The sequence below is a fragment of the Liolophura sinensis genome, chromosome 3 (genome assembly GCF_032854445.1).
Source record: "Liolophura sinensis isolate JHLJ2023 chromosome 3, CUHK_Ljap_v2, whole genome shotgun sequence".
Lineage (NCBI taxonomy): Eukaryota > Metazoa > Mollusca > Polyplacophora > Chitonida > Chitonidae > Liolophura > Liolophura sinensis.
Window position 1 is genome coordinate 1,068,855 of NC_088297.1, and position 22,814 is coordinate 1,091,668.

General features: G+C 40.2%; 1 protein-coding gene across 1 annotated transcript; it reads left to right on the top strand.

The window, feature by feature from the left end:
* The first annotated feature begins 802 nt into the window (after positions 1 to 802).
* On the top strand, positions 803 to 21,090 carry LOC135463937 (MAM and LDL-receptor class A domain-containing protein 1-like). Its single transcript, XM_064741400.1, has 15 exons — positions 803 to 1,033; positions 2,247 to 2,394; positions 4,467 to 4,568; positions 4,939 to 5,103; positions 5,602 to 5,949; positions 6,764 to 6,871; positions 10,159 to 10,269; positions 11,674 to 12,033; positions 12,946 to 13,062; positions 14,623 to 14,773; positions 15,286 to 15,482; positions 16,594 to 16,741; positions 17,952 to 18,130; positions 19,267 to 19,438; positions 20,925 to 21,090. Exons 2-15 carry the CDS (start codon positions 2,265 to 2,267, stop codon positions 21,088 to 21,090), a joined length of 2,454 nt encoding a protein of 817 aa, XP_064597470.1. The 5' UTR covers positions 803 to 1,033; positions 2,247 to 2,264.
* The last annotated feature ends 1,724 nt before the right edge of the window (positions 21,091 to 22,814 follow it).

Sequence of the window (22,814 nt, forward strand, 5' to 3'; positions counted from 1 at the left end):
ACTGAGTAGTCAACAGGGAAGTCAGTGCAACAATCAATACACTGTCACGGAGTAATCAACAGGGGTGTCAGTGCTACAATCCATACACAGTCCCTGAGTAGTCAACAGGGAAGCCAGTGCTACATCAGACACCCCTGTTGACTACCCAGTGCAAGCTAGTCGAATTCGATAAGTAAGACTGAAAAGGGGAGAAGTTTGTTTTCATAAGCCTGTTTTTATTCGCCACATCAGACGTATAAACAGAGATTTTAACTTCATTACGGGTCATATGGGAATTTTGTTTTCATAACAGCACATAAACGGCAGACTTTATGTTTAGCTCTAATAATACTCAGACGAAATTTCTTTGCCTGTTTGGAGAAGCTTATTAAGGTGGTATTTGCCAGCAACCTGTGGATGGTAGCTGGTTTTCTCCGGGCTCTGCCCGGTTTCCACCCACCAGAATGCTGGTATTTGTCGGTCGCCCGTTGAAGCCAAACTAAACATATGACGACATTTTCAATGGTTTTCTCTTTGTAAATCAGGCAGTTAACTTTTATGGTTACTAGTATCAACGAAAATCAAACCGAAGTTCACTCGATTAAACACACAATTGTGATAAGCGTAACTGGGTTTCATTAATGGAACAGTATGACTATAGATAGCAACAGGAGCAATGACTGCAGTCTGTAAAACCTTCTGAGTGTATTTTTATTTTGTATGACTTGTTCTGTTGCCTAAACTGAGCAAAGGAAGCTGTCAAAGCAATGGTAATTGTAATATCGATAACAATGCTTAACTGACTTCTTTTCGCTTTCTTTACTTAGATTTATTAAATACGAACAAGTTTGGAACGTTTGCACAAAATCTGCCGAAGGACATTGTTGCACAAAGCAAATGTCTGGGTTCGTTGGACTATTATGACCGTCGCCGTTTCCGGGACATTTTTTACGACAATATAGCAGACTATTTCAATCAGACGTTATCCGGCCGGGAGGCCTTCTTCTGTGGCCATTCTCAGCTAGACCAGGGTAATTTTAGTTCTGTATGCAGGGTAAGTTGTTTTATAGTTATACTCGGAGCCCATAGGGGGTTATAAACTGTTGCCTTGTTCTGAAATAGTGTGTTGTTTTCTCCTTAAATTGAAATGGTATATACATGTATATCTTAAACAATGTTGAATACAACATTTTGGCAATGATGTAGGATGAAAAGCATTTATAATGATTAGGTTGTAAAGTATTGGAAATATATAAATGGTTTCACAATTTTGCAATCTAACAATGTATGATATTGTGAACAATTTGAGATGCTGTGTTAAACCTTGTAAATGTTAGTTCGTGTAGTCTTACACTGCGTTACAACCATCACGCGGAGCGACATTTTATTTATTTATTTATTTAATTGGTGTTTTACCCCGTACTCAAGAATATTTCACTTATACGGCGGCGGCCAGCATTATGGTGGGTTGAAACCGGGCACAGCCCGGGGGAAACCCACGACCATCCGCAGGTTGCTGCAGACCTTCCCACTTACGGCCGGAGAGGAAGGCAGGATGAGCTGGACTTGAACTCACAGCGACCTCATTGGTGAGAGGCTCCTGGGTCATTACCCTGCGCTAGCGCGCTAACCGACTGAGCCGCGGAGGCCCCCGGAGCGACATTTTAAAATGTCACTCAGATTTCACTTCATTTTCGGCCTGCTTTAAGTACGTATGTATGCCATAGGGTCCCTGTTCTAGCCTGTCAGTGCTGAGCACCAAGCGAGCAACAAGTACCATTCCTAATTTTACATGGTTATATCATTTTAACAATTTTGACATATTAACATTTTCGTGTTTAAAAGTTCCAAACTGCCCTCAGTCCAGTTGACTTGCGCACAACAGTATTGTTTCAAACTGAACTGCATGGCCTGAATGCGGGTGATTACCCCGCCCATTTTCAAAATGACGATTTTTCTGTCTTGACACTTTGTGTCATTTGACAATTCGGTATATTTGACAGTTTGAGTCGGACAGAAATAAAGGCCTCTGGACAGTGGTCCTTTTGTGGGGGTAACGTCTGCTAACTTCGGTACTGCATCTTAAATGGTCTTATAGTCCGAACACCCTCAAGTATTCTTTCGATCTGATGAACGCATTATTTCCCGGTTCAGCATAATTTACGGATGAGATTCAAAGACGTTACGTCATTTCTCATTATACATTACAAATTTAATGAGAGTTAGTTAAGTTAAAGTTAGTTTGATTATTTTCCGTTCATCTCCAGGAATCCGAAGCGAGTGTTATGGTGTGTAGAGACAAGTCGGAGCATTGGCAGGTACTTGGCCTTCCGTCAGACTTCATCCCTCGAGATTGTAGCTATACAATATACAGCAGTGTCTCCCACGAAAGAGACTGGATTGCAGAAACCACAGGTATGCTGCCTTAAACATGATTTATGAACGACAGTCGACAATGGAGAGGCGCCATATTTTTAATCCCGCTAGAGATGGTAGCTTCATGAATTGATTGTAGCGTAACGTCTACACCGTTACATGTATCAGTTTTTATTGTCATCATGATAAGCTGGGAAACTTATCATAACTGGGAAAATTTGACGTCAATCAAATGACGCCAAAGGTCCTGGTGCCCGGCGTTTGGCAGACTACGGTTGTTTCAACTTTCGACGTGTGATATCTATATTTGAGACTTGCTATTGTTCGGTGACGTCGCCTTAGTGCACCCCGGGGGATATATATCATTCTGAAAATTGTCTACAGCTAGCTTACTTTCGAGGTCTTTTAAAATAAATATGTCAGAACAAACATGGATACATGTATAACCGATTATTGCTCATATTTGTTTAGTTCAAGCTTCATTCACTCTCATCACACTGCTGTATTGTAACGATGTTTTAGAGCAAACGGACCTCACCTTGACGTCGTAGGGGAATAGAATTTTCGGAACTGTCAATCATAAGTACGCAATTTGCCAATCATAAGAAGTACTGTTGCAAATGGATCAACCGGATGTCCCACCCATTGGTTACATTCTTTCTTTGACGTCATGACGTCACAGTTGCTTTCACCGGGAATAGAATGAAAAGCCATGTTTCTACGAGACGGAGTGGTAGGACATCGGATGTGTTGGATCCATCCATAACGTGAAATTCGCTTTTTTCTCGAACATTCCAGAGGAAAAAAAATACATTTTTGAATCAGTTTTTACAATTAGACTGGGCTTTAGTTTTATTCAAAGTATCAGAGATAAAGTGAATATTTTTGATCCAAAGTTATTGCATTTAGTGCCACAGGTGTTTGCGTTGGAATCTCTATAAATTGTGGAATTATGAAGCATTTTGTACATTCTGGAACCAGTCCCTTGAATTAAACATTTGAATTGACATTTGAAATCCCAGATGCCAAGTGCGACTGCCTACAGAATGTCATAAAGCAGTATTATGATAGAATTTTGGACTTACTCTTATGTCCTGAATTGAATTCCATGTTTACATTCTCCGGTAAATTTAAATGCAGGGACATGAGTCCGAGCAACGTGATTTAGAAGTTTCAAAACTTTTGGACACTGTACAATGTTGACTTCGAACTAGGTCTTCAACTGGGAATTTGTAAATGCACCTTTTCTCACTCATTTGACCTCATGTGACCGTTCCTAGAAGACAACTTGTCCTCGACCCGTATGGTGCACACATCCGTACACATCAGTCGCCTATATGTGACTATCTGTAAAAATAGCGATACTAAATACCAAAATCCCCTTTTGTCAGTGACACGTAAAAATACATGCAACATGTGCACCAACATGCGGTTATAAAAAAAACTGCATCCAGTAACACAGCCTTCACTATTGCCTCCTCGACTCGACTAAATTATTTTTTTATTACAGAATTCCCTTGCGTGCAACTCCACACGAGTGCAAGATTTTACAATACAAGGTTCCAAATATAATTCATTTATTAGGGTTAAGTTATACTAAAACCTGCAAATAATTTCGAATATGGAAGTGTCAGAAACAGGGTTTAGGGTGAAGTCGATAGGAGTTTAGGTTACTGGTGTTACTTTCCCTCAAAACATACCGGAATCTTCCCCAGCATGCCACTTCTTTTTGAATGATTATGACGTCACCGGAGAGAATGGGTTCTTGCCGTCGAAACTGTCATTAGTCACTTTAACATTATCAATTAGAAAAAAGTTTTCTCACTTCATTTAGGTCACCCCCAACCACCTACTCACCCATAAAACTGGCCACCAACGTACAATAATCGTAGTGGCTGCTACTAACTTTCTCTGTTACTGTCTGTGTGGATGTCTTTCGGCAACCTGCGGATGGTCGCTCGCTTTCCACGGGGTCTGCCCGGTTTTCTCCCATCATAATGCTGACCACCGTCTGTTTTCTTGATTTTTTGACTGTGGGTCTATGTGAGTCTATCGTGATCGTTTCAAATCCTTTCTAATACTGTGACATTGCACGTTGTTGAACAATTCAGCCTGTCCTTTTTCCTGTGGGAGCACGTGTGTGTACAACGTGGAAAAAATCTGTGACGGTACTCCGGACTGCCCCCAGGGTGAGGACGAAGGTGATGTGTGTGGTGAGTATTTGTAGGCACAATAACCCATGGTCATGGCAGTTACCATTTGGTGTCAGAAATCCATATACTGTGCGAGGAATTAACCCATCCATGTTTACGGACTATTTTTTATAAGAACATTATTTAAATAGTCGTTCATTAGTGGGTAATCAGACCAATTTCAACTTTTAGTGAGTTGACGTTCTCTGACGTTCGAGCAATTATACAGCTTTTGTAGGGTTAATACAGCTCAAAATTTCGAATACATTTAATATACTTAAGACGTACGTCTCTTTAAGTAATCTTTAACAGCATTTTGCGCACAACTTTTGAGTGTATCTCTCGAGCCTTGCTTCAGTCTTGCTAGTTTCCCTTAACTTCTACTTTTCAGAACCGTCTGTGGATTGTTCCTTCAGCTATTCAAATCTCTGTGGTTATAAAAATGTGGGCGAGCCCTTCTCAGTGTGGGTAAGGGCGTCTTATGATATGTTTATCATGAAGTATATGGACCTTATCAACCGGAATGCGTTCTACGATAAGGATAACACAACTTATGGTGAGTTTTTTTTGCCTTTATTTGCTATTTTTGCCATGCTCACGAATTATTCACTTACACGCTTAGTCGTCACATTTATGGATGGTGGACATGGAAGTGTCCAGGGCAAGATCATCAACCTGATATTATAAAATCTCTTCATTGGCACTTCAATCTCAAAGCCCACAAGAAACTAATGTCCCGTCCGCTATCTCATGTATGAAGTTTTGATGAAGTTGTCCTGCATGGAAGCCAGATACCCTACTGAAAATTCAACTTAGAGATAATACAGTTAGTAAATAAACCCAGAATGAGGTTCTTACATACATAATCAAATGATTTAAAATGAATTTGATAAATGTCCCAGCAAGAGGATCGCAAGCTCGTGGGTCATTTCGAATTTACGAAGAGATGCCTCGACTTCTTCACTGCTAACGGAACACGGGTTAATGCTGAAGGTTATCGAGATGCGGATACTCGTGTATGTACATGTGTAAAGAGAGTATACTTAATTTTCAGGCACCTATTTGATGGTGTACAGCCGTTACGTACGTTTGGATCCCGCTATCGTGGAGACTGCACGGCTTCCAGAGCCACTTGATCAAACACGGTGTTTGAAATTCCACCTGAGCATCACCGTACCCAGAAACCAGAACCGGGAAGCCAGGTTTGTGGTCGTTGGGGTGAGGGACGGTCAGGGCATAGAGTTACTGAGTCTTAGCGGTGAGCGCAACTATATCTGGGAGGATATGTCAGTGGTCGTTCCCAGTGGAGCGCAAAGTCTCCGGTTTATCGCCACAAAGCCAGAGGACAGTTTCATGGCTATTGACGACGTTCAGCTGACAGCGGGAGATTGCTGGACCTCGAGTAAGTATATATTTTATTTCTTCACAAACGCATTATGCACAAATAAGTGAACGGGAAGGAGATTGTAGTGATGAGAATGATGCCATTAGGACTTGAAATGCGAATAAGAAGGTTTTGTTTTTCTCTTGTTTTGCTCTAGGCACATATCGTGCAACTCGCGGTATATATGTGTATATAGCAAAACATGCAGTTCATGTTTATTTGATTGGAGTTTTATGCCGAACCCAAGAATATTTCACTAGTGAAATACAAGTGAAATATTCCATTGTAGTGAGAGAGAATATGTCCACGACCATGTGCCAGTTGCTTAAAGGCCTTACCCGGAGACAAAGCATGATGAGGCGCATTCGAACTCATATCGGTCGTACTGGTGAGAGGCTGGTATTGGTGAGAGGTTTAAACGTGAAACACGGCCGTTTGAGAGACGTATAGCTGCGGTGTTATCCGAACGCCATGCCGAGGACACCAGACACGGCGCCCCTCCCTGTAACATTGTACTGATCCCTTGTCTGCCAGTACTTGAACTATTTCTATTAGCCTTAGTTCCAAGTTCAGGGGTGCGCAAGTCACGTACTTTTACAAGCATATGTGTGTGATTCGATTAGCAGTGAAATCATATATTAACCGCTTATATGAATCAGACGCTATGCCACCGTTTACAAATACGAACTGCAGTGCTGGTGCGAATCTTGTAACAAAAATAATAAGGGATTTTATTATTAAGCTCTTATATTTTTGCACGTGCTACATTAAATGTACTCTTTAGTATATGTATTATCAATCAAAATGAATCCTCCATTACTTTACCTTTCAGCTTGCGCAGAAGACGAGTTCAAGTGCTGGTCAGGACCGTGTGTTAAGAATTCTAGTGTTTGTGATAATGTGTATGACTGTGTGGATGGAAGCGACGAGAAAAACTGTGGTAGGTGCTCACCTGTTTCTACGTGTATACAATATGCAATTGTTACAGGTATATATTGGAACGTCGTGGTTAATCGGTTAGAAACGGATGGCTTACAACGAGCGCACAGCAATATGGGAGTTTCAAGTTGCAACTGTTTTGTTATCAAAGGGAAAACAGTCCCACTGGGTTATGTAGACAAATGCTAGTCAACCTTCAGGCACCCATGTTATTATGAACGTGATCAAAAATAGTTCCCTAACATTTTAATATGTCACATGGTACAGTTGGAATGTTTCTACCTTCAAAGATAAAACAGTTCGAACTCGAAATCCCCCTATTGGTGGGCAAACGTTGCTTTTTAATACCTGATACCACATCATGATATTGCATATGTCACAGTGGTTGTTTTCATTCTTTACATACCAAACAACATGTACACCTTGAAGAAAAACACTTTCTTGGTTCCCAAAGATGGTGAGAGTAAAATTCATGTAAGACGAAATCAGTCTTTATATCCAGGCTTTTTTGTTATCTGATGGACTCGTGTTCTCGCGTCCGTCCTACATGTATCACTTTGAAGAGCATTTGCGTTGAGAGAACTCCTGATAGTAGTGATTTGGCCAATCGCAGCATGTGTAGAGAACCAGGCGTCAGTGTGTGTCCTAGAAAATTCGCCAATACATGGGCACTTAAAAGCTATATGATTTTATATTTTGAAAGTAAAAAAGAAAATTAACATAACCTCAGTTATTGTGAATGGGGTGCCAAGTGACCTAACTTTACAAACGCTCTTTTCTCCTGACGCGCTTGGTCAGGATCTGGAATCCTGATGAGGCCGTGAGATACGCCATGCATGAGATACCGGAAGCGCATGGGGCTGAAATCTAAAAAGGATTCCCGTGATATCAGAGACAACAGTTGCGTGTTCGGTTTCATACTGTAAATCCACACGGTTATGACTGATATCTTATGTGGTCCGGTATCTCATATAACTGCATGTACAAACAAGCAGCGCGTTGAAATTTTTGAGATCTCTAAACATCCGTCATTCACGTAAGAAGGGATCTTGGTGGAAGACGACATGGATTTTGTGCGTTATCTTACAATTGTTTGTGCCTGAGCAACTGAACGAATGTTGATATTTGGCGTTTTTCAAACCCAAACAGTGCAGATGCACATCACAGTGTAATACAACAAAAGGAGTTACTTTATGGAGCGGTTAACCTAAGGAGTCAAAAACAAGAAAAAAATCAAATTCTTCTTGAGTTCATCCTGAACTTTGTTACCTTACTAACACCTTACCTCTGTTCTGTTGAAGGCAACGTATACCCTTCAAAGTGTACGGAAAAATGCCGAAATGATTAAGTTTTACATAGATTTGAGTCCTAGCAACATGAAATCAAGAGCGTCTTAACAGAAAATGCTCTTCCGTTTCTTCCACATCACAGATACCACATCGCCTAGGATGTTTGTTGATTCAAAAATGGTAACTGTAAAACACCCAACATCAATCTAAAACACAAAACATCTTACCGGGGATGAAGTTAAAATTACAAAACCATTAAAAACAAATGACTGATACTAAAGAACGACAATTATTACTGATGTCCCATTCAGTTTGCCAGAGTAAGCCAAAGTAGGGCTTGCCTTTAATGCAGAATAAGAGTTTGAAAACTGGAATGTCATTGAATATCAGTACTTGTTTAGCAGTCTTGTCTGCATTATCCTTTCTTTCTATGCCGACATGAGCCAAAACCGGGGCTAAACAATCTCAGTTCCCCGTGAATATAAGATGTTTCGTCTGTGCTCTCGTGTATTACACAAACTAGATTAATTTAAAATTAGTCCGTGATTACCGTGACGCTAGGCCAATGATGGTCTTATACTAATTTCAGATGGCGCTACATTGAGAAATGTGATATATTTTCCGTAGCAGTTTGACAAGAATTGTCTCTACGGCAATACATTTATAGATACGCATGTTCCATGGAAGGACTCACGAGAGAACACCAAAGGACACAGAGAGACCTGCAAGGGACACACAAAAGACCATCCAAAGCCACACATCGAAGGACACACGAGAAAAGTTGGAATGACACATGAGAGAACATGGAAGGACACACGAGGGGACATCGAAGGACACACGAGAACATTGAAGGACACACGGGAGAACATGGAAGGATACACTAGAGAACATAGTACAAACGAGAGAACATCGAAGGACGCACAAGAGGACATCGAAAAACGCACGACAAAACATCGAAGTATACATGAGAAAACATGGAAGGATACAAGAGAAAAAATCGACGGACACACGAGAGAAAATCGACGGACACACAAGAGAATTTCGAAGGACACACGGGAAAACATGGAAGGACACACGAGAAAACATTAAAGGACACACGGGAGGACATGAACGGATACACTAGAGAACATAGAAGGACAAACGAGAGAACATCGAAGGACAAACGAGAGAACATCGAAGGATGCACACGGGGACATCGAAGAACGCACGAGAAAACATCGAAGAACGCGCGACAAAAGATCGAAGTATACACGAGAAAACATCGAAGGATACACGAGAAAAATTCGACGAACACACGAGAAAAAATCGACGGACACACAAGAGAATTTCGAAGGACACACGGGAAAACATGTAAGGACACACGTGGGGACAATGGAAGGATATACGAGGGAAAGTCGAAGGACACACAAGAGAACATCGAAGGATACACGAGGGGACATCGAAGGACGCACGAGAGAACGTCGAAGGATACACGAGGGGACATCGAAGGACAAACACATACGTACATGTACATGTGTTCATGCAAAGAATTATCCATTCTTTGTAGTTCAAACTTATTACCATGGTAGAATATTATACAAGTAGCATCTGCATAAATTAGCAGTCCACATAGTTGTCTGAGAGTAGGAACACTACACACTGGTTGGTGCAGGTGTAGCACAATTTCGGTAAAATTTCCATTCCCAAGCCTCACCCACCCCCAGTCCTTCCAAATTACCAACATACACCCACATTTCCTCTTGGGTGAAAACTCTCTTATTTCAAAAATTCTGTGTTGACAAGACCTTTACATTTAATGTTACCTTGAAGAAAGTTTTAGTTCCGTTGGTTTCCTCCCTCCATAATGCAGGCCGCTGTCGTATAAGTGAAATGGCCGCTGTCGTATATATGAAATTGCCAGTGTCGTATACGTGAAATATCGTTGATAACGACCCTAAACACCAGTTAAATACATAATTAAATCACTGTTCCATGAACACAATGCTGTTATTCTCCGCAGACTTCTCTGTGAGCTGTGACTTCGAGACTCCATTTCTCTGCGGTTACAAGAACGGGTCTGTTGCCAACAGCTGGAACTGGGGGTTATCTAGCGACGCTAAAAGTCCGTCGGGTAAGCAAATGTGTTTTCAGGTCATTTTTCGTATAAACCAATGAGCAAGCGAAACTGTAGGGGTTCAGTTAGATCTGATTTCGCAGTATTTGGTCATATACTGTTTCTGTAGAAACACAGGCCATTTTTATGGTTTTATGAGTTGTATTTATTGGCTGAATATGTTTTAAACGCGTAATTACGATTTACAAGTGCAAATGCATGCGCACACTTAAATGATCAAATGTACAATGGGCAGTTTTCGTCTGATGGGATTTATAGTTATCAAATAAAACCCTAAGCCTCCAAATAAAAGTCCAAGCCTCCAAGTAAAACCCCAAGCCTCCAAGTAAAACCCCAAGCCTCCAAGTAAAACCCCAAGCACCCAATCAAATCTTTCCCCCCAAAAAGTTGTCACATAACAAATAAGCAGGGTAACTCCGAAGAAGGTAATTTTGACAATCTCAATATTTCGACTTTAATTAGGTGATCTTCAAGAGAATTGTGTCCAAGATAACTAGACGATTAAGATCGTCAATCGGAATTTCTTCGGGATTACACTGCTTATTTACAATTCTGCTAATCTGTCCCCTGGATCAACTAGAAGATGCCGCACGGTTTGAGAAGTTGCCTGCAATGTTTCGATCTCTGTGGAATCATTTGGAATCATGCAAAAATCTGTAAACTACCGAAGACAAAATAAAAGAAACAGTTTACTCCAAAGATAGCTCAGTTTAACTGCCAAACCCGTTCTGTAAAAGTATATCCATTTTATTTTTCATTCAAGTATTCATTACTTGACTCGATATGTAGGCTTGGCCTGTTTTGTCCCATTCTATTATGGATGGTGCAATGACCCAGGAGCCTTGGGAAGATCTGCAGCAACCTGCCTCTACCCGCTTTCTTCCCACCATAAGGCTGGCCGCCGTTGTGAAATACTATTGAGTAGAACTAAATATCATAGTCGACTGGTTAAAAACGCTTGTCTTTCTACTGTCAGCACACTGGCGTTCAATCCCGGCAGTGAACAAGGAATTTGTGCATTCCCTCTTTTTTTTTTACTCTGAGGCATTTGTGTCAACACGCGGTCGGCAAAAATGCAATGTTCACATATATATGTAACACGTTGGAATGTTCTTCAGTAACTTGCCAAAGATGTATGGTTTTATCCCGCAATCTTGTGCTTTCCACCTATAAACGCACCGTGTTTGTATAAATGAAAAATCCCTAAAGCGTTAAAGAATGATTAATAAACCAAGTACTGATGCTAAGTTCATATATGTTTTCTTTTTATTTAATGTTGCATCCAAAGGAACGTTTTCTGGACTTCATTGTCACCTGTATAATTATTCAAGTTCCATAGTTTTTAAAAAATGAGATTAAGTCAAGAAAATTAACTATGATGCTGTGTTTGCTGGGTTTTAGAACACGTGTTGTGGGTAAACGGTGGACACAATCAAAGAGCTGTGCTCCTGTCACCGTCTTTCACCGCGAATGAGGAGAGCTGCGTGTATTTTCGCTACATGCTGTCGGGAGACAGACAACGCACAGCGGACTGGTCAAGTAGTCTGCAAGTGTTCACATTTTCTGATCATCAAAAGAGACTCGTCTGGAGACTCTGGCTCCCTTCTGCTGGCGCCTGGCGCCTGGCTCAGATCCCACTACGGCCAGAGACAGACGGAACAGTTTACTGGTTAAGTTTCGAATCAGACTTGGGCCGGTACTATGGTCAAAGTGTCCTCCTAGATGATATAAAAGTAACTCGGGGACCATGCAACATTAATGGTAAGCCGACGCCCGTCTTCTTCCCATATAGTGCAAAAACAAGGTCGTGCTTTAGATACAGTGCTGTTCATATTCTAGTGATCTGATAGTTTGAAAAGCTCATCGATGAAAAGATACTGAGTGAAAGCTAACGAAGTAGTTCTTCCCCTGTGTCTCTCAAATTTTCAGGCTCTTACTGATTAAAATGCTTATCCTTATTCTGGTTGCCCTTGTGGAACTGTTGATGAATTTTGAGTCGGTGCATTAAATGGTTCGAGTAAATGCTGGCAATTATGATTGTAACGGTTTGTGAGAATTCAAGTATTGATGATTGTAACGGTTTGTGAGAATTCCGGTATTGATGATTGTAACGGTTTGTGAGAATTCCGGTATTTATGATTGTAACGGTTTGTAAGCATTCTGGTTTTTATGGTTTGAATGCTTTGTGAGAGTGCTGATATTTATGGTTTATGAGAATGCAGGTGTATATGGTTGTAATGGGTTGTGAGAGTGCTGATATTTATGGTTTATGAGAATGCTAGTATTTATGGTTGTAGTGGTTTGTAAGAATATTAGGTATTTATGGTTGTAGTGGCTTCTGAGAAGCCTGGTATTTATGTTTGTAAAGGTTAGTGAGAATGCTGGTATTTATTGTTGTAATGGTTTATGAGAATAATGACATTTATGGTTGCACTGGTTTGTGAGAATGCTGAAATAATGACTGCATAAGTTTGTGAAAATGTTGGTATTTATGGCTGTAATGGCTTGTGAAAATGTTGCTATTTATTGTTGTAATGGTTTGTGAGAATTCTGGTATTTATCTTTGCAGTGGTTTGTGTAAATTCTGGTATTTTTATCTTTCCAGTGGATGGTAAGCACGCTGATATTTATCTTTGCAGTGTTATGTGTGAACGCTTGTATTTATCGTTACAGTGACGGCTTGTGGTCCCGGGGAGTTTCTTTGTGATACTGGGGAATGTATACAGGACAGATTCGTCTGTGATTCAATAGCGCATTGTCCAGACAGAAGCGACGAAAACCGTGACTGCAGTAAGTTTTTAGTCTCATGCTACGATTCGTACGGTCGTAATAATACGCAAATTTTAAATCATTTTCGTTAATGATCCCAAGGCTGATTACCCCACGCCCCTGAAGTGACGTGCTGCAAACGTTACAGCTCAAACACATTTTGTTAGACAATCTTAAACTTTACAGGTGATAACGAGTTTCTGTGACGTGCTGCCAGCGTTACTTCTTAGGCTCACTCTATAGTACTATGCAAAGCCTTACAGGTAACAGTTGCACTCTGTGACATGCTGCAAACGTTACAGCTCAAACACATTATGTTAGACCATGTTAAATGTTACAGATCAGAACGAGCTTCTGTGACGTGCTGCCAGCGTTACTTCTTAGGCTCACTCTGTAACACATTGCAAAGCTTTACAGGTGACAGTTGCACTCTGTGAGGTGATGCAAACGTTACAGCTCAAACACATTTTATTAGACAATGTTAAACATTACAGGTGATAAGGAGCTTCTGTGACGTGCTGCCAGCGCTACTTCTTAGGCTCCCTCTGTAACACAATGCATAGCTTTACAGGTGACAGTTGCGCTCTGTGAGGTGCTGCAAACGTTACAGCTCAAGTTGCATTCCGTGACGTGCTACACACGTTTCTGCTCAAGCACATTGTGTTTTTCTCTACAAAACGTCATTGGTCTGACGTCATTTTACACGTGACAGTTGCACTCTGTGACGAGCTGCAAACGTTACTTCTTAGACTCACTGTGTTCCACAATGTAAAGTTATAGAGGTGACAATCACAGTATGTGACATGCTGCAAACGTCACAGCTTAGGCTCATTCTGTCACTCAAGGTAAAACTTGGTGACAGATGAATTCTGTAAGATGTTGCAAACGTTACAGCCTAGGCTCACTCGATTACACAATGTAAAACTTTACATGTGACAGTTGCATTCCGTGACGTGCTACACACGTTTCTGCTCAAGCACATTGTGTTTTTCTCTACAAAACGTCATTGGTCTGACGTCATTGGTCTCACGCCATTTGTCTCACATCATTGGTCTCACGTCATTGGTCTCACAGGAATTCACGAAGAGCTGAATCTAGATTGTTGCCATTAGAAATGTCTCGAAATTTACCTCCGATATATCTACTCTTTGTTACCAGAGTTTGTAACATCAATTGTGGGATTACTCTGCATTGAAGGTAACCAACTAAACTTTTTAAGACTTTGTTACAAAGTCTTGCAACACATTCCATGGTGTATGGTGGTGTTTTCATGGCTGATTTCCTCCTTTTGTCCAAAGTTTTTGATTTTTGCCCCATCAGATAAAAATCTCAAAAAGGCTGGAACTCCAGTGTATATTTACTTAACAAACTGAAAAAAAAATAACAAATTTTTTCACTTGCCTGTCCCATTTGTCATTTCAGGCATTTGGTGAGTCATGCTCATATTTGGTCTAATTATTTTTGTGTAGTCAAATAAAAATTGCTGTCTTCGAAAATTCAATGCCACCTGCACATTTTTGACACTAAACTGAAAAATAGTGAGGTAACCGTGGTCTTATCTTTAACGACATTGTATTACAGGCGAACCTTTACATCCTATCCGTCTCGTAGGGGGTGGATATCCCACACAAGGTCGCGTGGAGATTCTTAACGCTGGGCGCTGGGGGTCAATATGTACAAGATACTTCGACCCTAGTGAAACAGCAGTCATCTGTAGAATGCTGAATTACAGGTGACAGAATAACCGTTGTCTTAAAATTTAAGTTAAAAGAACGTAATGAAAACTAAAATGTGAAGCACGGATCATCACAAAGACAACTGAAAACTATGAGTAAATATACTTTCATTCATTTCTTCAGATTTTCTAGCTGCTGTGTATAAGTAAAATATTCTTGTGTACGGCGAAAAACATCAATCTGAAAAATAAATAGATAGATAAATCAGGACAAAGGCGTCAGTGGCATAAGTACTTACATAATGATAGCATGTTGCAGGGAAATAATCAGCAATCCAGGTTGGACCCGACTCGTCATAGTGCAGGAAAAGTTTCATGTACTTCTTTATCAACATTGTGTAGTGTTTGTTCTAATATGTTTAACTTTTCCCAGTTGTTCTTCAATATACATATAATATTCATTTGACAGTACCAAAAAATCTAACTTGAATATTCACCGTGCCTTTTTTGAATGGAACATTGCCTCACATGTAAGAAGCTAAGATCTGACAAAAGTTTCCTTTTTTCAGCATACCTGCCTTTGGTGGTGGCAGTGTCTCTTTCGGAATAGGTCCTCCATTCTGGACAGGGCCCTTATATTGTCGAGGAGACGAAGACAGACTGGAAAAGTGCAACACGGACACCGGGAGATGGGATAAACGATATTGTTCTATATACTCTTTGGCCGGAGTGGTTTGTGTAGATCCTCCTATGCCCGGTGTGTCCAGTGAGTATCTCCCGATGACGCAAACATATTGCCACCTTATGCAAAGGATTAGGGCCACGCGAGCTCACATGGTGTAATAGCCAACTCGCTGAAGTCACCAAGTTCATGGAGGTCACGTGTTCGAATCCAGTTGACACTCTTTGGACCGAGACTTTGTCCTGGCGAACGGAGGTGGTTTACTTTATACACTACGGTTTCCGCCACAAATAAACCTGACCTGCGCCATATAAGTGAAAATATTCTAAGCACAAATCAGCAAAATTAGTACACATATAATGACGCTGTCATAGTTGACGCTTGACTGCTCAAATGTTTTAATTTCAACTGGGATGCAAATATTTCTACCCCGGAGGTAGGTTTTGAGCAGCAACGAAAAGATCGGTACCACATTCATGGAAATGTGACAGAAAAATAAAATGCCGAGAGAGATAAGAAAACGAGGTTGAAACACGTGAAAAGTAGTTCGCAATGAACAACGCATTACCTCATTTTATGTGTAGAGAGCATACCAACTCTCAGTAGGATAATCTGTTAAATTTAATCGAAATTCCGTTTTGTGAGTTCTGCTAGAATGTATTCTTTCGTTGCAGCAGATTGTTCTTTTGTTGCAGCAGATTATTCTGTTGTTGCAGCAGATTGTTCTGTTAAATATAACACACACACACATTCTATCAATTCCACACCACGATTCTACTAGACGAATTGGGCATTATGTTTGAACACAACGCAACAATATTGTGTTGTAATAACAGAACACATTGTAGCATCACTCAGACAACTTACTTTCCATTAAATTTAACAGATCAATTTTAAAGCGAATATCAAACATTGTACTGGACAATTTTCAAGGGGAATATTTTAGGCTCTTTGTGGTTCTTTAGCGTCAGATTTGATGCACACAACTCCATCTTGGATATCTCTCCGTACAAAGCCGTGCAACCTGGTTTACTTTTACACCACTTACATGTATAGTATAGAGTCACAAGGAGCCTTTTCGTATTTCATTAAACTCATTCAGTGAAACACAAAGTTTGTACAACGGGAACACCGTATGTATTATGCTATAGACCAGAACCTGGTGACTGGCATTACGGGATATACTCTATTTCAGATTTCAGACAAAACAATGTTCGCTTGGTGGGTAACAACGGTTGGGAAGGACGGCTGGAGATCTACCATGACGGTGAATGGGGGAGTGTGTGTAATAGAGACTGGGACCTGAATGATGCCATGGTGGTGTGCAGAATGATGGGATACGGGTAATAATTGCTCACACTTTTGTAATAATGTATAGATGCAAGCTAAGCAGGCTGGTAGTCACGCCAAAAACTACTCGAGTCCTTTAAACACAGGTCCATCTATCAGTGCAGACAATGTAATAATACAGTTCAGCGACGCTGACATATATGATTTGTTTATGTATTTATTTTATTAGTGTTTTACGCTGCATTCAAGAATATTTCTGTTATATATATGTATGACAGTGTCCAGCATTATGTTGGGAGGGAACCAGGCAGAGGCCTGAGGGCACCCACGACCATCCCCAGGTTGCTGAGAGACCTTTTCTCGTACGACCGAGACGAAGTCAGCATCAGCTGTTTTTGAACTCACAGCGACCGCATTGGTGGGAATTTTCTGTATCATTGCGCCGTGCTGGCACGCTAATCACCTCGGCCACAGAGGCCCCTTGCTGATCTGTACGAATGATAGCACCATGGCGCCGCTGTTAACTTCGTGGCTGGATTTACACTTTCTCGCTATCAGCTCTAAATAAAAACGATCTGGAAGTGGTTACTAGAAGAATTGCCCATTATGTCCCGTTTGTCAAAATGAAGATACATGTATGAAACTTGAAAATATATATATATATATATATATCTTCTTTCAGCAGGTCTTTCAGCAACCTGCGTATGGTCGTGGGATTCCCGAGGGCTGTGCCCGATTTTCCCTCCCCTAAAACACCAATCAAATAAATAAATAAATCAAATAATTCTTTGCAACAGATATCAGGTGATTTGCATTCTGAACATCTTTTGAATTGCTCCCTTTTGAAACGATAGGTTATCAGATCGTTGACTGACCGACGGACCGACAGATTTACTGGTTATCGTGGCTTTATGAGAAAGGCACCAAACGTCTGCGATTATACCGTCAGGAGAGGATATGGAATGTCTTACCAAAATACCATCACTTATTAATTGCAAGAATCCTCACGCCATATTGCTGGCTACAGTCGTATAAAAATATATATAAATATTCTTGATTGCAACGTAAAACACCAACGAAAAACTTAAGTATCACTTGCAGGTAGAATTCCTTATTGCACTGCTGTACAAAAACTTTTGTTCCCCCCGGTTTCGTCTCACCGTAATCCTGGTCGCTGTCGTATAAGTGAAATGTTCTCCAGTAAGGCGTAAAACATCAGTCAAATGAAATAAATAAATAAAACCATCATTTGCTGTATTTCAGGCCAGAAGCTGAGATTCTCTCCAATCACAGTCGAGGGTCCACAAGGAAGATTTGGATGAGTAACGTCAATTGCCGAGGCATTGAGACGCGCTTGGAGAATTGTCGCTTCTCTGGCTGGGACAGCAACAGATGTAACCACAACCAGGATGTTGGGGTCAGATGCCTGGGCGGACCAGGAGGTGGGCCAATACAGCAGGGTTTTTTTATATTTTTATTCATTTTTTTTTCTAAGCACACACTACATGGTTACTTAGTCTTATGGTATACAAATATATGGTGTCGGCTGACGTCTCTCCCAGTATGAGGATTACTGACACCATATATTTGCGTTTCCTATCACTGAGTAACCAAGTAACGAATTTATCAAGCAAAAACCTATCAGTTCAGTGCAGAAGACCGATGTATAGGTAAGTCGCTTCATCGAGGTGACCATTTTCACACAACCAAGGGAGATACCCTATTCAGCAGATACATTTGGCGCTGTCTGCAGGATGATGTACCCCACGTGACCGTTGTTGTCCAATAAAAAGCGGAGTGTTTTGTCTGACGCGGGATAAAAAGAGCTGTGTGGTGTATTTGATATTTTTTTTCTGATGTTAACTGAACTGTGAGGTTCGTAATTTCACCAGGTTAAAGGACGTTCGATTCATTCCATGGTAGTTGTGTCCTTTACACAGCGAAAAAAGTGTTGTATATTTACATCTCACAGTAGCAGTTTAAAATGAGTACCAGTATACATCAACCATACAACCAAGTAAATACACAAAAAAAACGCTGTGCTTTTAGCAGTAAACGCATAGAAGGGTTTTTGAACCGGTCAAACGTGCAGGGGTGAAGCAAAGCAGACATCCCCCTTTATTTGGCCTCTGAGAAGGGCCTGGCAGTCTCGCAGCAGGACAAGAAGGTTTGCCTGGTCTAAGAAAAGGTGCTGTGTTTCCCTAAAAGACGGACGTAAACATTGTAAAATCAGGTATCCTTTTATAAGATATCATTTATTGTTGTGTAATTACATCACAACTAACCAGATGGAGTAATGGCACATATTCAGAGGTAAAGTAATTTAATATCTACCACTCGACACTGAACTGATCTGGCCACACGATTACAAATCGATGTGATTTATGCCCAAGGAAATTTTGGTTTATGACGAATCCTGATGTGGTGTATGACAAACATTTTTGATAGCTTTCTATTTTATCACATATGTATTATATGAAGAGCATGTCGTTAAACACTAATCAGTTAAAAATAATAAACACAATAAAGACTCATGTTGGTATCAGGAAAAAAATCATATCATTTTTGGTTGGTACAGTTGCCCAGGAGACATCTCCCAGAAAGCCATCGGAGCGAATCCGCCTGGTGGGCGGGGCGGCATCGAATGAAGGTCGGGTAGAGGTTCAGTTTGGACAGGTTTGGGGAACAGTCTGTGACGACTTCGTCACTCAGACGGAAGTCAATGTGACGTGCAGGACGCTGGGGTACAGGTGAGGAGGTTGCGAAGTCTTCTTAAAGCTAAGAGACCACAAAAACAAAGAAAATTCTGGCATGAGAGTTATCACTACTGGTTTACAAACCGTGCCAAGAAACTAAAGTGAGTCTTTTTTCTGTTACTAATACACAATCATTTCATTTATTTATATCTCGAAGCTAATGTTTCAAATATGATCATCGTTTCAACCAATCAGACTGCAGAAGGGTGGTAGCTTAGCCTGTCATTGTATGGCGGGCAGGTATTTTGTAAAACGCCCTAATCATTTTTATTGTTGGCCTGCTTACGTTAGTCCTCTAAATCTGCGAGGCCCGAAAGTTCAACGCGTAAAAACCTTCGTCCCATGACATAACTCCAATCAAATTCCGAGTAAGGGTTGACCGATGACAAAATTGACAACTGGCAGGGGTCAATCCCACTCAGAGAGAGGCCGGTGAATCAGGACTTTTCACTACTTTTGCTTGGTGTTCACTTTATTTCGTGAAAAACATGAACATTTATATAAACAATGAAACTTTGAAGCCTACCATACAAAATCATACAACTTATATTAAGCAGAAAGAAAAAGAAAACGAGAAAGGGCACCCCAATGTTTGTGAAACATGAAATTGTGAACGTCTTCTACATGCATGGATTTCGCTTTAGGGTCACATTTGATCTTTTTGCAGAGTAAAACTGTTCTAGATTACCAGATGGCCATATATCCAGAGAATTTGGAACATTCTATGAGATGTTAATGTGAAGAGCATGACACGAATTAAAAGAATACATAAATTAAAATTTTAGAACATAGGATGCTATCACAAGAGCACATTCACGGTGACGCGAAACCCACATCTTTTCGGGTTTGTCTGTCTTGCAGAACGAAGTGACGCTTGTTGATGTATTAGCTATCTGTTACTTTGTGAGGTTACTTTGTCAGGTAAAATCGAAACAAAGTCAATGGTTTCACTGTCCAAGCATCGTGCCGGGTTGTGGTACATTGCCAAGTTACAATTACCCAATACACCCGTTCACAATCTAGCGAAATGATAGGAGTTATCGACCCTGAATTGCAAGTAAACATCTGTCTGTCCATGGATATACATTAGAGTAGTAACATTTATTTTAAAATATTTACTGAATTAGTAGCGGCAGTTAAATTGACCCTTTCAAAATAAACTCCTTGTTATCTGAATTATTTTGTCGTCTACTTAAATTAAATGTCCAGGTGAACTGATAGCTCATTTGTAACAATGATCATCGTTTTAGAGAAAGGAGTTTTAAAATTTTACGGGCGGAAATGGACATAACTCATAATGGTATGCATGGGCTCTCGAGACTATTCTTGGCTTATGCCGACCTGTGAGCGTAGAATGTCATGTGTACGTAATGCAAATATTTTGGTTCTGTTTAACAATCCATGTTAGACGTTAGGCATCCTTAATTGTGAGCTATACAACGTGCGCCCTAAAAAAATAAATGCTTGTCACATTATTTAGCGGTGGAGGCGAGAAACTTGTCAACGCCATTCCAGGAAGCGGGCAAATATGGCTGGACGATCTCAGGTGCCCCGGGGCCACCACTTCTCTATTCTCCTGCCTTAATTCAGGCATCGGTGTTCACAACTGTGACCATCTAGAGGACTTGGCTGTTCACTGCTACTAAGGTAAAACTCACAGGATTTGGCATATGTGTTAATACAGAAGGCTGACATTTTTCTGTTCCCTTCCCGTCTCATACACATGTTTTTGTTTTATTTTGTTTTTTGATAGGTGTTTTACGCTGTTTCCAAAAATGTTTCACTACTACAATAGCCACCATTATTACGGTTGGAGGAATCCGAGAGTGCCCAGGTACAAATTTTAACTGTGAAAACAGTATATAGAGATAAAAGAAACATGAAGTTAATAAACCAACATTGGTTACGTAAATCACTACTTGTTGCAGACTAACGGTCAATTCTGCGCCAGGAGGGAAGGGGAGCAACAACGCTTTCTAATATAAACTCATCACTTAACACTGAACCTTGGAAAACAATGGCACACAGAAGACTTGTCTGTCGAGGCTTGGATCCTTGTTCGTATACACTTAGAAAATTAATCTGTGGATTTTAACAAGTCTGTTATTTGTGTGATACTAGAATATATTCTGTTGTTGCAGCAGGTGGTTCTGTTAAATATAACACACATGTTCTATCAACCTACCTTAAAGATTCTATTGAAAGAGCAAGATATTGTATTGGATATAACAGAATATTGTGTTATGATAACATAATATTGTTATAGCAGACTTTCTGTTACAAATAAAAGATTGTGTTTTTAGTAGTATATATTCAATGTCAACGACAGCCTGCCTGAGAATACATGATTCCAGCATTGTTTATTGTTATTGAATTAAAAGGTTTCATATTGATAAACGGTGCTTTACACAAATATCTTCTGCAAAAAGATACTGACCTTTGTTTTTATTCAAAAGCGTTTGTACTGCTTTCTTAGTGAATATGTATTTTGCTTTTGTTGTTTTTGGTAGAAGTTACTCCATTCCAATCCCTTGTGCTGAACTGAATATGCCCAGTAGCCGTGTAAAGTAGGTACACTACGCCCATCTGTGTTTTTATCAGGTTTCTGTACGCCGGTATATTTGATATTTGTTTTTTTTTGCTTATTTGTTTATCTTGGATAGGTTTTTTTTTAATCACGTGGGAATGATGACATTTGTATGGTACAATCATTAACCAGAGGAGCTTTAATACAGTATTGCATATTAAATTAAATCTATTTGTGATGTTTTAAATTGACAAAGATGAATATTATTCATGATGACAACCCTGTCGCCATTGACATTATCAAACTGAAATGTTTAAAATGAGAAGTTGTTTGTAGTTCGTAAAAATTGAGCAAACGGTTGCACTTTAGACGAATGTTTGTAGCGTTACTTGTACTACAAATCATTACTTGTGCTTCATAGCAGTGCTTGTGCTTCATCGCACGAGTTCTGCTTCGTTACTTGTGAATTATGCTCTAGTGAACGCGTTTGTAATTACTGTACTGCGCAGTGTATTGGTAGGAATTGTGCTTTAAAAAATATTTTGACTTTTATAACACATGTTAATATGTTTGAATAATGATTCATTCTTGAAAAGAATCAATACATTTTGTACACATAAAAAGCTGTGACAATACGTCATGTATCTTACGTGTGTATGTGTGTCTTTTTTTCCTCCTCATTTTCTTACTTCACAGTTTATAAAACTGACTTTTACTGGTTACTGGTTTTACTGGTTACACACAACGACCTCACACCGCTGGAGTTGAGAAACTGGAAAAGTGAGTCGGTACAACCTTGGCTGAATCATTTCTGTTGAAAACACGGTTATTTTAGTTGGTTTA